The sequence below is a fragment of the Myotis daubentonii genome, chromosome 6, assembly GCF_963259705.1.
Source record: "Myotis daubentonii chromosome 6, mMyoDau2.1, whole genome shotgun sequence".
Lineage (NCBI taxonomy): Eukaryota > Metazoa > Chordata > Mammalia > Chiroptera > Vespertilionidae > Myotis > Myotis daubentonii.
Genome location: NC_081845.1, coordinates 59,510,071 through 59,523,840, shown reverse-complemented (window position 1 = coordinate 59,523,840; position 13,770 = coordinate 59,510,071). Strand labels below are relative to the sequence as shown.

Sequence of the window (13,770 nt, the reverse complement as noted above, 5' to 3'; positions counted from 1 at the left end):
GCTCTGCCGGAGTATTTTGAATTTCCTGGTGCCAAGCCAAGAAAAAATCCTACCTTACAGAGAGCGATTTGTTCATGCGATGACTCAAGGCTGCAAGTCGCTTATGTTTATCGTTATGCATCCACATTCGAAAGCAATTTCACTTTCGAGCTTTGCTGCCGTTCATGCTGTTTCTATAGGAAGACTTTGAACTGCAAAAGTTAAGAAGCTTCAGGGTCTGTGGAAATTTGAGAGCATTGCCCTTTTTTCTACTCTATTGAATATAAATTGTTTTAACAAAAGCAGTGGAGCCACAGTACATTTTAAATGTCAAGATTTGCACATGGTATATCTCAAAAAAATATAAACTTTAGACTTCGAACTTTTAAAACCTCAGAACATTTTTGGAGACTGATTGCAGCAAATAAACAGAATGTGTTGTAGAAAGATTTAATGAAGAAATGATTATTTTAGCCACGTTTCTCACTGTGCTCTTCAGGTGAAAATGGTGAGGCAGCTTTGGATCATAGCTCAAGGCTGTAGCTAGGGGAACCTTTGAAAGCAGAACCAAGCTTTTATAGGTTTACCTGGAAAACCATAGTGGTTTGGATGGGGTGCTGGTTTTACCTTTGTGATTGCTAGTTTAGTTTTTATGAAAATTAAAATGAATTAATATTTATAAAACATTTACTATCATCCCTAGACCATAATGAACACTATTATTTTTAAGTGATTTTAGGTAAGATAAAATCTAGAAACTTATCACTTGCTTTCATTTATTTCTGATTTTAAAAATAATGAAATTTATAAAACTATCATTTTGAAAAGAAAGCAATCTATATTATATAGTAAATTACTGATTTTAATGTTAAATTTTGATACTGAAATTTGTTCTACTTCAATTTGAAGTTAATGTATCGAGATTCATAGATAAGTCTACATTAACATGCTTGTCTTCTGACATGACGATTGAATTTGAACCACAAATCATTTCTACACATATTTTAATATCATATTCCAACTTTGTTTTAGATAGCTATACTGTATCCAGGGAAACCTTTTTAGATTAGAAATAGTATTTCTAACTTCAGAAAATAAGTTTCCATTTTAAAAATGGAATTGGAATTTAAATGAAAATCCTATTTAGAATTCAGTTTCATTCTTTAAGTAGCTGGAAAAAACCTTAGAAAACAACAGTTGTACCCAATTTGTCAATAATTTGCATTGAAGAGGAAAAAAATGGAGTTTTTTTTTTAAAAAATCAGCAGGCATTGAATACATTCCAGTGAAGTTGAGTAATAGAGATCTCAGCTTTTAATTTAGTCAAGATTATGATTTTACATGGCAGTTTTGCTGAAATAGTTGGATTTGACTGTAATGTTTTAGGTGTTCTACAAATCTGGATAAAATTACATTAGTCACATACTGTTTATTTGGTTATATAGGTTCATTTGTGTTTTAAAAGTGAGATACCTCATGTCAACAAGTGTTTGCTGAAGATATCTCATGTAAGTGGTATTAGAAAAATAAGATAAACATATTTCTAATGTTTGGGGGAGCATTCTGTTAGTTTGGGGGTTGATTAGGGACTCTGTTGTCTGAAGAAATAATTTCATAAATTTGTGCTCTAGAGAAAATCAGTATGAACTAATCTATGTTTTAAGCTTTTTCAAAATATGATACATAATATTTAAATAATTTGCTTAAATGAAAAATATTTTACATTAATAAAATTATATTTATTTAATTCAGTAAATGAAAGTAGTTTGGAATTGCTGACATAGTGCCTTTCCAGGTTTCTTTTACTCCTTTGCTGAGAAAGTATGATTTAAGACACCAGAATCATTTTTTCTCCTCTGCTACAACTCATGTTTAGGTTATGGGCATGTTTTCATGACAGATTTAAAACCAATTTAAAACAAATATTCTCTGATAATATTTGGAAGCTGGGTGAAGTCTAACCTTACATAAATAATTAGGACTAATCAACTTATAATCAAAAATAAGTTTCTAAGTTCATGGACTTTAAAGCTATCAAATATACATCATTTTGCTATATTCGTTTTTCTCATAGTTTTAGAGTTTACCTCTTTCAATGCTCATTATGACATCTGGACATCTAATTACATTTAGAAGCAAAGTCTCTATTGTTTAAAGGACCAAGCGGTATTGGAATTTAATTTTAAAATTCAGCACTTTCACAAGTAATTAAAAGCTCTTAATGTTTTCTCCTAGAGAAGAAATAACTTTATAATTTATATATCTTGTTCAATGCTCATTACATTTACAGTTTAATTTACCCTCCCATACCCCCCTCTTGGAAACAAAAATATATTCTCATAGTTTATGGTGGCATAATAACAATTATGTGGTATAACCTGGGTCTTTTTGTTTGAAAAGTAATTTAAAAATCAGTTTTTGAGTTATTACTTTAAGAATAAGTTGTGGACTGATGTTTCTCATTGATCCAAGGAGGAACATAAAATCCTGATTTATCCAATAATCCCATAGGCAGTGCATGTCTATTTTGACTTGTGATGTGTTTCTCATTACAGTGTCCTGCTTTTCTGCTTTTCCATTAAATGTTTAGGAAATTTCCTTCAATATTTTTTCAGGGAAAGGTTTCATTAGCCAATATCATCTCTAAGAAAATAGGAACACTTATAAGAGACCTACATTTTTTTTTATCTCACTTTAAACTTCATAACTTCAACTTAAGATCATATGCATGTATTCTTACACAGTGGGCTATATGCAACTTTATGTCATTGAAGACCTGAATAAAAATTATTCCAAAATTGTCCTTAGAAAGAAATATGAGTCTGGAATTGCCTTGAATTAAAAAACAAAAGTGAAATGATTGCTTTTAAAATAAACCAAGTAATATTATATGGTCTTTATTCTTGACCCAATTTTTTTGAAGTATGTATGTCTTGATTACATTCACTTATCTACTTTTACTTGTAACCTTCCAGTAGCTTACTGAGAGGCTACTTTTCTATAGTAGCACTGCTTGGAAATGATGTTTTTTTAGAGGAAATTTTAAAACCGTTTCCATAGCTCTTGACTATAGTCTTAGGAACTGGCCATTAGTGTCTAGGTCCCTGCTTCCCACCAGGGAGCAGCACTGGGCCTGAGAGCAGCCCCACAGACTCCCTCTCAGTGATTACCACCCTCCTTCCTCATACAGCACTTAAATTTAGTTTTGGTATTTCCTTACATTTTAAAAAGGCTTAGTAAGTGTCCAGTAAATGGTAGCTGTTCAGGCTCTGTGCTTATAAGGGATATTATTTCTCACTGTTGATTCTTCTGTGTACCAGAATCTTGCCTTTAATGATGATTTGTTCTATCATTTCAGATACCTTGTGTTTATTATAACTTGGAAAATCTTAGAAGGAAAACCAACACCTCACAGTTATTGAGCCACTGTGATATGTCAAGCATGAAACTGGGTACTTTTTATAGGCTACTTCACAATCTAGGGAAGCAAACAGGCAAGGGAACAATAGTGTTACAAAACAGTAAGAAGATACTATAGCAGAATTTTTAATACTTCTATTTTGCTGTTGAGTAATCCGAGGCTAGAAGAGGTTAAATCACAGCAGAGCATAGATTCCCTTCAGACAGAATTCCAAATCCCATGCTGTATCAATTATATTATCAGCCCTGCCAGAAAAACAAAAAGATTTGTTGAGAGTGACTGAAGCCACAGTGTGGAATGCCTGAGACTGATTTCAGTGATGTAACTCCTGTGATGTGGTGACAGGAGAATTTAGGGTTGATGTACTTCAAACTTCAATGGGGAAATGGGGTTAAGTGCTGAGTGATCCCACGGAAACTCTCATATGGGTGCATTTACATGCACATACACCACAACAAAATATATGTAGGTGTTACTACATAACTGGTTTAGGGTTCACTTTCAGGCCTTGTAACTGGATTCAGGGTGAAACTTTGAACCACAAGTGGCGGGAGAGAAGTTCCTCTTGGCACCTGTCTGGGTTCTCTTCTGTTGCCCCTAGTTACATGTTACACTATGATCTGCTTTGGAACCTCGCCGTCACATCTGTCAGTGTTTCCCGGGAGACAACCCAGCAACTGATAATTCCCATCTTAACTCCTGTGCTGGATACTACCTGTAATCCTCACAGTAACTGGTAGGTTAGGTAATTATTTCTTCCTAGTTTTCTACGGATTACTCTGTCTGAACCAAAAATCATCAAATGCAGTTTTTAAAATATGAGCGTGTTATTGAATACAAAGAAGAGTATGATTAATGGAAAAGAAGAACAATTAATCTGAATTGTTTGGAAACTATAGAACACATGGTTCCTATAGTTACGGTGTCATACTGTGGTGTATAATAAGAGAGAGATACTTTGTGGAGGATTAATCGGGTACATTTATCTACAAATCTGCCAATGAGATCCAATACTTTTCTAAGAGTGTGTAAGTGTGTGTGTTTTCCTGTGTGTACAGCTTCTGTATGAAGACAAAACTGATGCAGAACAAAGAAAGACTACCTACACATAAATCATTTGTCCATGAACCAGTTCATTGGGAAGTAACTGTGTACAGCTGCTGACTAAACATCTTATTTCCAATTGCTTTAAAGGAAGTTTAACAGAAGTCCATGGAAGGAAACATTTAAATTTCTTTAATACAGTTTAGTTAGCAAAGTGTTAAAATTTCAAACTTTTGTTCAGGGAATAGCCTTATAAAATTAATCACAGTCTTCTAAGTCCTTGAATTATCTTCCATAACTTTTACAGTATATTTTATATACTTCTATATAGTATGTTATAATCATTTAATTCTATATAATTTACAGTAATTGTTTTCAAATTAAGGAAGTGCTGTATATAAAATAACAAATGTGTGTTTGTTAATTACATAAAATAGGAACTATACACATAAAAAGCTAACTCATCACTTTACTCTTTCCCTTTATTTTAGTCCTTTTAATTACAAAAATAATACTGTGTCATAAAATCTCCAACAATACTTATAAAGTACGAAGTGGAGTCCTTTCTCACCTCCTGCCATTCCCAGTATCAAAGGGTAACCACTCTTTATAGTTGACCTTACAGACCTTTTTTATGCCCATGCAATCATAGATGCACCCTTGTAAAAAGTGATTCTCATTCTTGAGGAATTAGAAGCATTGCTATTTGAAAAAAAAGGAGTGATTTTCACAAATACAGATTATTTTGTTATAAGCCAGCTTCTAGGAGTAGTCCCTTGATTTTCTGTATTTTGCAGTGTCCATGGATAGTTCGTGTATGATGGAAAATCAGCCCGTGTCAACTAACATAATAAAACTGAGTTAATCCCAAATTGACAATTTAAATCCCTTTAAAATTACTTGTCGAAATCAAGAAACAATCCACTCAATCTGTCATTTCTTTTAAGCTTATTAGTAGTGGAATTTCTTAGGTGACTCTTTAAATCATATGTATGCAAGGTTCTCAAGTTGATACTGAGACTTCCTGTTGCTAGGAGAAGCTAACACTTATTTGGTGTTGGATACTGTAAGTCATAGTGCTTATTGGAGGCGGGGGAGGTGTGTATACATGGCCAGTTGGTGCCCTTTGGAGCTAATTTGCCCTGTTTCTGTCCTTTCTGTTCTGATATACTTGTCACTAGAAGAAATATGCACAGAGGGTAGGGATTATGCATCAAGCATCAGGATTCTTTCATGTAAAATTTTCCCCTCAAATTTAATGTGAAAATACAGTTGGTAAAATACGTAAGAAAATGTGGATCTCCTCAAATCCTTCGTGAAGCAAAGCAATGTAGAAATCAAGTATATATATATAAAAAAGGCTTTATTTCAGGTAATAGCTGTGAATGAGAAAATTGATATATTTCTAAGAATATTTTAATCACATCTCTCTCTTTTTTAGATTTTTTTAATGCTCTAAAAATTATGTTTTCAAATTTAACATGTTATAACATGTTTTTTCCTCTGAAGATAATTTACTACAGGATTTTTCTGTAGTTGAGATTCTGTAGTTTTTCACCAGGTTGCTAGCCTCACAGATTCCATGGTGTCTCAGAGGAGACAGATAGGCAGCTACAGTGGACTGTGCTGAGTGCAGCGCTGTAGTCCAGGCAGAAGTCCTTTCTTTGTTGGTGGTGGTGCAGGACCTGGTGGGGTGGGGGGCGGGGGGGACGGGGTGTCAGAAAGACTTCCCAGAAGATACGGCTCTTTAAGTGATGCCTGAGAATGTTTGCTCATTAGTCAGGCAAAGAGCAATGGTCCTGGGAGATCAGTGGCCAAGAGTCAAGGGATCTACAGAAGCCTGGTGGTGAGAGACTGGAACATAGTCAAGTAACTGGTAGAAGTTCAGTGTGGCTACATAGAGTAATTATAAACATTTATTATGATAATATGTTTATTGTATATAAAACTTGAAAAATACAGGAAACAAGAAAGCATACTATCACTAATTTCAAGCCACAGAGTTTACTGTGAACATATTGTTATGATTGTCATGCATTACATTCGTATTTGTAGAACAGCATGTTTGGTATAGTCCGGGTTTGGCTTGAACAGTAGATATGTATGTAGGCATAAAATGCATATACATATATGAAAACATTTTAAGTAAAACTGGGATCATGCCAAACATGCTGTTTGTGACCTGCTTTTTTTAACCTGCTATTTTCACATTACAATAGACTTATTTTAATGCCCTTGGATGTAATTGTGTTTTAAGTTGGAATGTTTCATTTCTGTGAGAAAAAGAAAGATATCTTCTTTTTTTTCACAATAGATCTTTTAATGACTATTTTTTAACATTAAGAGTATTGTATTAGTGAACACCTTATCTCTTTGAACATTTGTTCAATGTATTAAATAATTTATAGAGAGAAATAAGTTTTGTGTTCTGTACAAATTAAAGGACCCATGAATATATCACCCTCCCCCCGCCAAAGCTCGAATTCGCAATGGTCTCAGCAGAAAATAAACAGTTCACAATTTAAACAGGATTCATAGCATTACAAAAGTTTACAGAACTCTTCTCATCATTTTTTCTAACAGCAAAGATTACAATGACAGCACTGAAAGATCAGAATGTAAAAATATTTGTGCGAAACTGCATTAATTGTTCTTACCATTTAATAGAGGTAAAACCTATGAACACACAAGGACGATAATAAAAACAAACTGTATTGAAAATCATTCTATTTTGGGTTTCAAACAACATGGATTATACTGTTACTAAACATTAAAGAAAATGTGGCACCATGAGCAGCAGGAGCAACAGATGATTTCGGCAGTTGTGCCAGCCAAGGAAGTTGACACTGGAATATGCCGAAGCTTACCTTCACACCAGCCATCCATCTTAAAGCCTGGAAACAACTATAGGGCTTACACCTCACATTAATGTCTTTATTCTTAAAATTTGTAGATCATAATGACATAGTTAAGAAAGTCCTTCCCCCCTTCTCAAGGAGTGTTTCTTGTGTCACTGGAAATCCTTAGAAAAGTTGAATCATAGACTCTCTGGTCTTCCCTACACCAATCCATTTAACTGAAATCTGAAGCTCATCTTCAATAAATTGAATGTAATTTTGTGCGTTAACTGGCAGTTCTTTAAATGTCCTTGCATTTGATATGTCTGTGTTCCATCCTGGAAGAGTCTTATATTGAACTTAAACTTTATTTAAGATCTCTTGGTTTGCTGGGAAATGAGGTATAATTTCACCATCTAACTTGTAAGCAACTCCAACTTTAATTTCTGTAAACGTGTCCAAAATATTCAATTTGGTAAGTGCCATTGCAGTAAATCCATTAATCATATGAGCATATTTAAGCAAAACGAGATCCAACCAGCCACATCTTCTTTTCCTTCCAATAGTCACACCAAACTCTCCACCCTTGTCTGTAATAAGTCTCCAATTTCATTGTCTTGCTCTATAGGAAAGACACAGATACCAACTCTAGTTGTGTAAGCTTTCACAACCCCACACACTTCTCCAACATTCTGAGGGGTCATACCTAATCCAGTACAAACACCTCCAATTGTACAGTTTGAGGAAGTTACAAAAGGGTAAGTTTCAAAATCAATATCTAGAAGTGCTGCATTTGCACCTTCTACCAAGATTTTCTTTGGTGGTCCATGTAGGGCCTCATATAGAAAATACACTCCGTCTCTCACCATTGGTTAAATTCTTTCCATATAACCCTTGAGTTTTGTAATTCACCTTCGATGTCTATTTCCAAAGTGGGGTATATAGATTTGTACTGGTTTGCCAGAACTTTGAACCTCTCAGAGAAGCCGTCGAAATCAGAAACCAGACGCACATCCTGAGTCCACTCCGAGCAGCTTTGGAAGAATAAACTGGGCCGATGCCCTTTTTTGTGGTACCCAAATTCTTTCCTGCTTGTTCTTGTCTCTGCTGTTCCTGGATGCCATCAGCTGCTTGATGAAAATCAAACACATTATGAGCTCTGTCAGATATATGATAAGCCTTTTTTTCCCAGCCTTCCAGACCTTTTCCTTTTTTAACATTTTTTTCTGCTTCCTCAAATAATCCCGGTAGATGAATTACCACACCATTTCCAATGAATGCAGTAACATTTAAATTATTCCACTGGGTAAAAGATGAAAATCATACTCCACGGAATCTATAACAACTGTGTGGCTGGCATTATTTCCTCCCTGGCAGCGGCACACGATGTCCGCATCCTGTGCCAGCAGATCTACCACCTTCCCTTTGCCTTCATCGCCCCACTGTGTGCCGAGTACCACTGTCACACTGTTCCCTCCGGGCCACACCCGGGGGCGGCCGCAGTCACCGTTGGGCAGGGAGGATGCTGCCAGGTGGGTCTCAGCCAACGCCATGGCTCCAGGGACACGAGGAGAGCCCCAGGGAGAGGTGGACAGCAGCAAGTGCGCGAAAGGAACTCGAAAGATATCTTCTTGACGTTAACCACCTGTATTCATATCTGCAGGAAGAATGCTTCCTGAACCTGGAGGCTCCTATATCCAGAGTATGTGGGTATGACACACCCTTTCCTCACATTTTTGAGCCATTCTACATCCCAGACAAATGGAAATGCTATGATGCCCTTCGAAAGATGATCAATTATTGACCATACGGGTAAGTCGGCCCTGCATTTTGAGCAAGCTAGCATGTTCTGTTGCCCAAGGAACAATGGCCACCATTGTGTTGTGTTTTGGTAAATGGCAAGTTTCAGAACAAAATGTGGACTTAAAAAAAAATTCATAGTATATTTGCATTTAATAGAGACATAATAAGCATGTGTATTGTTTGATTTCTCTAAAACAGATGCTTGCATTTGTTAACATTGAATAGTCACTAGATGAGGGTGTTTTCTGCCATGGTTTAATTGCAAATACACCCTGTATTCCAATTTTTACCCTCATTTCTATTATATTTTTTATCAGCTATTTAAACTCTTCACCAATAGGGGTAATTTTTGTTATTTTAAAATTGCCCTTTAAGCACCATCAATTTGGACTCTAGTAGTTTCGACTCTGTGATGACCCATACATAACATTCTGAAATTTGCCTTTATATTACTTGAAAAATAACTTTGTTGAGTAGGAAACCTATGAATTGTGTATAAGGTAAATTTTTACTTTTAAAAAAACAACAACAATAAAATAACCAGTGCAAGCACCATTACAAGGATTTTTTTGGCAAGTGGATGTTTTTACATTGTGGATAATAAACGATATTTATTCACTATGATTTCCTAAGTGGTGCTTATATGCCCCTTCAGCATGTTAGTCTAGCAACAGGAATACCATTAAACACTGCTAAGTGAGTTTTTAGAGTTTTAATACTATAGAAGTTGCTGTCACTGACACACTAATTTATTTTGTCTTTGGCAATTTTGAAATTGTTCAAAAATGCATAGGAAGGAATTAAATGCTGTAATAACACAGCCATACTTTTTAAAGATAAGAGACACTATATTCCTGCATTCTTTGAATGGGCAGTAAAGTCAGATAGCTCTCCTGAACCAGCGAGAGAAACCTTAATTTGTGCAGATAGAGAAAATAATGCCCTCCTTCTTCCCCACTGATCACCGCACCAGAGTGTTTGGAGTTCTATTCTGAGAATACTGTTAAGTTAGGTCCATTAGTCCACATGTCCCTGGCATCTCTCAGACATGCAGAGGTAAATGCTTTATTTCTGATGTCCTCTTAATGTCTGTGAAAGCAGCTGGCCTCTAGAGCAAGTAGCATGAGGACTGGTTAGGGGACTTCCTCATTTTGTTGTCCATCTTATTCCATCCTATGGACCATCATAATGGAGAGTCAAGGTAATAACATGTGGCCATATACCTTGTAGCTAATTTGAAGGTAATATTTAGGTGATGATTTTAAATTTGGATATGTATTTCCTTTTAAACAACAAAAGATATTAGCCTATTATGAAAATATGATAAAAGATGCATAGGTTTTTCTATACTAAAAGTTAAATATGACATTAGAGAAAGTAGTTATGCAATTAAGAAAAAATTTTATTTAATTCACAGTAGCCCATATGTCTATAATTGTCATTGATTTCTTTTACAGAAAAACTGGAAGATTGTGACTAGATACGGAAATATTTTTCTGAATTTTTTTATATTTTCTCAGATTTCTCTCTCCTTGAAAATAGAATTTTTATGAAATGAAGCATGATGGATATTGGCTGAAAATTATAAATTAGTTATTGTATTGACACACATGAATTGATTTCCATTAAGAGTGTTTCAGATGGACTTTTTTAAATGTTCGTATGATAGTCTTTTAATTCCACTTATTACATCTGTAAATATTGGGTGTGGGGAAAGTAGTCAATAAAGCAAAATCACATTGGTCTTCAGGTTGTGTGTCTTTTTTTTCATTAGTAAAAAGAATTTTTGTTGCAGATGAAGGAAACCAAAATTCTGCTACCGTGAAATTGCTCTTTTGAGAAATTGAGGTTAAGCTGTTTATTAACACTAGATTGCCCAAGGAAGTCATTTTGACTGCTTTTTAATTTCAATTAGAAAAAACAGTTATGTATATAAGGACACAATGTCTTAGAATTTTGTGACTTTTTGTACAACATATAAATGCGTTTATTAATAATTGTAGTTACCTCCCCCTCCTTCATTTCCGGTATATATATATGTGTTATACCTATATTGCCCAAAAGCAGTCAGTTTGACTGCTTGGGGAAATTATGACTCTTATTATTGAATTGAGTAAATTTCTTATATGACCAGTTCGGCTCTGTATTGAAATAACAGTTTTCATTTTTTTTCGATTACTGTCACATGATAACATACAAGTACATGATAAATTGTCGATACTTGATAAGTTGCAGTTGCTCAATCAGCTAAACTAGTACTTGTTATTCGAATCTTTATGCAGTGATACTTGTTCTAATAAGTTGTTTATTTTATTTCTTTTGCGCCCTAAATTCATGAAAGAAATGTCGAATAGAAGTGAGTTATTGGAAAAGCTAAGGAACATAAGTGAAGAGTGCTCCGATATTATTCTTTCACAATGCAGTCATTTTGACTGCTTTTGGGCAATATAGGTATATACTAAATTTCAGTCTTTCTAGTGTTAAGAAATAAGACTCAGGGAGCTTTTGATTCTCCCCATTCTCCTTCCTCCTGCCTAAGAGATTCAGACAGAGAAACCTGCTTCAGAAAGACCTTGGGATGTTCCCGTAGCCTAACAGGAATTAATGTGGTAAACAAGAAGGCTTCAGGCAGGTGCCTGTTAGCTGGATACCCCTGTGTCCCATTGTTTCTGAGTTGCCTAGCAAGGATTTTTCTGCCATGTATGTTCCCCACTTCCTCAACTACCTGCAGGTTGCCCTTTGTCACTTCTGAAATCGAAGACCCAGTTCCTCCCTTTTCCCCTTGGTCCAAAAATGTTTTATATACCCAATGTTGCCTCACTGTCTTTGAAATCTCATGGAATCTTCATGCCTATGTGAATTTCCCAGGCATGTGTATTAAAACTTTGATTTTTCTCCTGTTAATCTGTTTCTGTTCATTTGATTATTAGCCCAGCCCGAAGAACTTATAAGATGGGAGGAAAAGTATTAATATTTTTTTAGCCCCCGTACAGATTAATCGTTAACCTGCTAATTAGATCTGAGTAAAATGAAATGCTTGGAAATGCTGAATTTTCAACTCCATTGTATCTGGTTTAGTTTTTTATGGCTAAGACGGATGGTTGTATATTGATGACACTTCTGGGATGTTTTTCCTCATCCTTCTGTCGTGCCTCACCAGGCACGGATGGGTGTGCGCACTCTTCCCTGAGCATGGAGGTAGGATTAGCCTTGCTGCCTCTCTTCATGGACAGCATAAGCCTTAGTTATAAAGGAGCCAAGCTTTAGCTGTGGTTGTATTTTTTTGCCATGATGTTACAAAGTAAATATTGTTTTCCCTGTTCTTTGTATTATTACTAGAGGCCCAGGCTGAGGCAGGGGGTTCCCTCAGCCCGGCCTGCGCCTTCTGGCAGTCCGGGTCCCCAGTGGGGGGTGTCCATCCACCTGCTCGCTACTGCTCCTCGGTGCTGCTGCTGCTGCGCTCGCCAGCCGTGAACCCAGTTTCTGGTTGAGCAGCGCTCCCCCTGTGGCGCACTGACCACCAGGGGCCAGTTCCCGTGTTGAGCATCTGCTTTCTAGTGGTCAGTGCGCATCATAGCGCCCGGTCATTTTGTCCTTCCACCATTTGGTCAGTTGGCATATTAGGCTTTCATTATAGGATATAGCTATAAAGAAAAACATTAGGAGCAACAAAAGGCTCAAGCTGAAGGAAGCCTTGTTGGGGACTTTGCCAGGTCCCCTTGTGTCTTCTTTTGCCACTTCTGCCTTTCTCCATAGTTTTAGGCCTGGCCTGCCAAGGAGTCCCTTTGTAAAACCCTCAGCCTTGACCCTGCCCTCAGGGGTGTGCTGTTAGCTCGCCCCATTACTGTCAGCCCAGCAAAAAGCTACACCCTCCCAAAGATCAGAGAAACGGTGATAGAGTGTTTTTCTTTCTCTATAAACACTGAAAAAAGTGAACATTTTCTTAGGCTTACCAATGTATATGCCATATTAAAACTGCAATTTAAAAAGTGTGTCCTGTTTATTTTTATCAGATATTTGGAGGAGAATACAAAAGTAACATTTATCAATTGCCACAAGTTTGGAGATAGAGGAAGGCACTTAAACACAGATTCCGGATCGCAGTGGGCTGAAATAAAGAACCAAAGCGTTTGTTAGGGGTAAAAATACAGCCCTGCCCTTGGTTTAAAAATAAGAACACCTGTGTAGCGTAGGATGGGAAAGATGTACTTGTCAGCAACATGTTGAGGAAGGATTTAGGGACTCCAGTTGGCTCACTGTCCAGGACTTTCTGAGGGTAAGGCACCACAACTCAGTATGGACTTTGGCTTTGGCCTTTGTTCCCGCGGAAGGCTCCAGGCACCCTCGCTGAGAAGTCCGCACTCACATGGTCAGCCCACAGAGCAGAAAATGTGCGGTAGTCAACCACATCTTGGCCTACAGTGGGTTCTGTTTGAACATACTTGTTTTAGCTGAACTTATTTTTTTTAGTGGTTATTATTTATGATTTTAGTTGAAGTTACTTATTTATTTTTTATTTTTTCTTTTAAAAAATATATATTTTTATTGATTTCAGAGAGGAAGGGAGAGGAAGAGAGGAATAGAAACATCAATAATGGGAGAGAATCACTGATTGGCTGCCTCCTGCACACCCCACACTGGTGGAATCAAATCCGAGCCTGCACCTGGGCATGTGCCCTGACTGGG

The 13,770-nt window shown here is 36.4% G+C and overlaps 1 protein-coding gene and 1 pseudogene across 1 annotated transcript in view; one reads left to right on the top strand and one right to left on the bottom strand.

Annotated features, from left to right (window-relative positions):
* BCKDHB (branched chain keto acid dehydrogenase E1 subunit beta) overlaps positions 1-9,093 on the top strand; it is a 217,937-nt gene extending 208,844 nt beyond the window's left edge. The window contains exon 10 of the mRNA XM_059701117.1: positions 8,945-9,093. Coding sequence (XP_059557100.1) covers positions 8,945-9,085 — 141 coding nt within the window. The 3' untranslated portion in view covers positions 9,086-9,093. The remainder of the gene's footprint in view (positions 1-8,944) is intronic.
* On the bottom strand, positions 6,821-8,892 carry LOC132237128 (adenylosuccinate synthetase isozyme 2-like; annotated as a pseudogene).
* Positions 9,094-13,770: the final 4,677 nt, after the last annotated feature.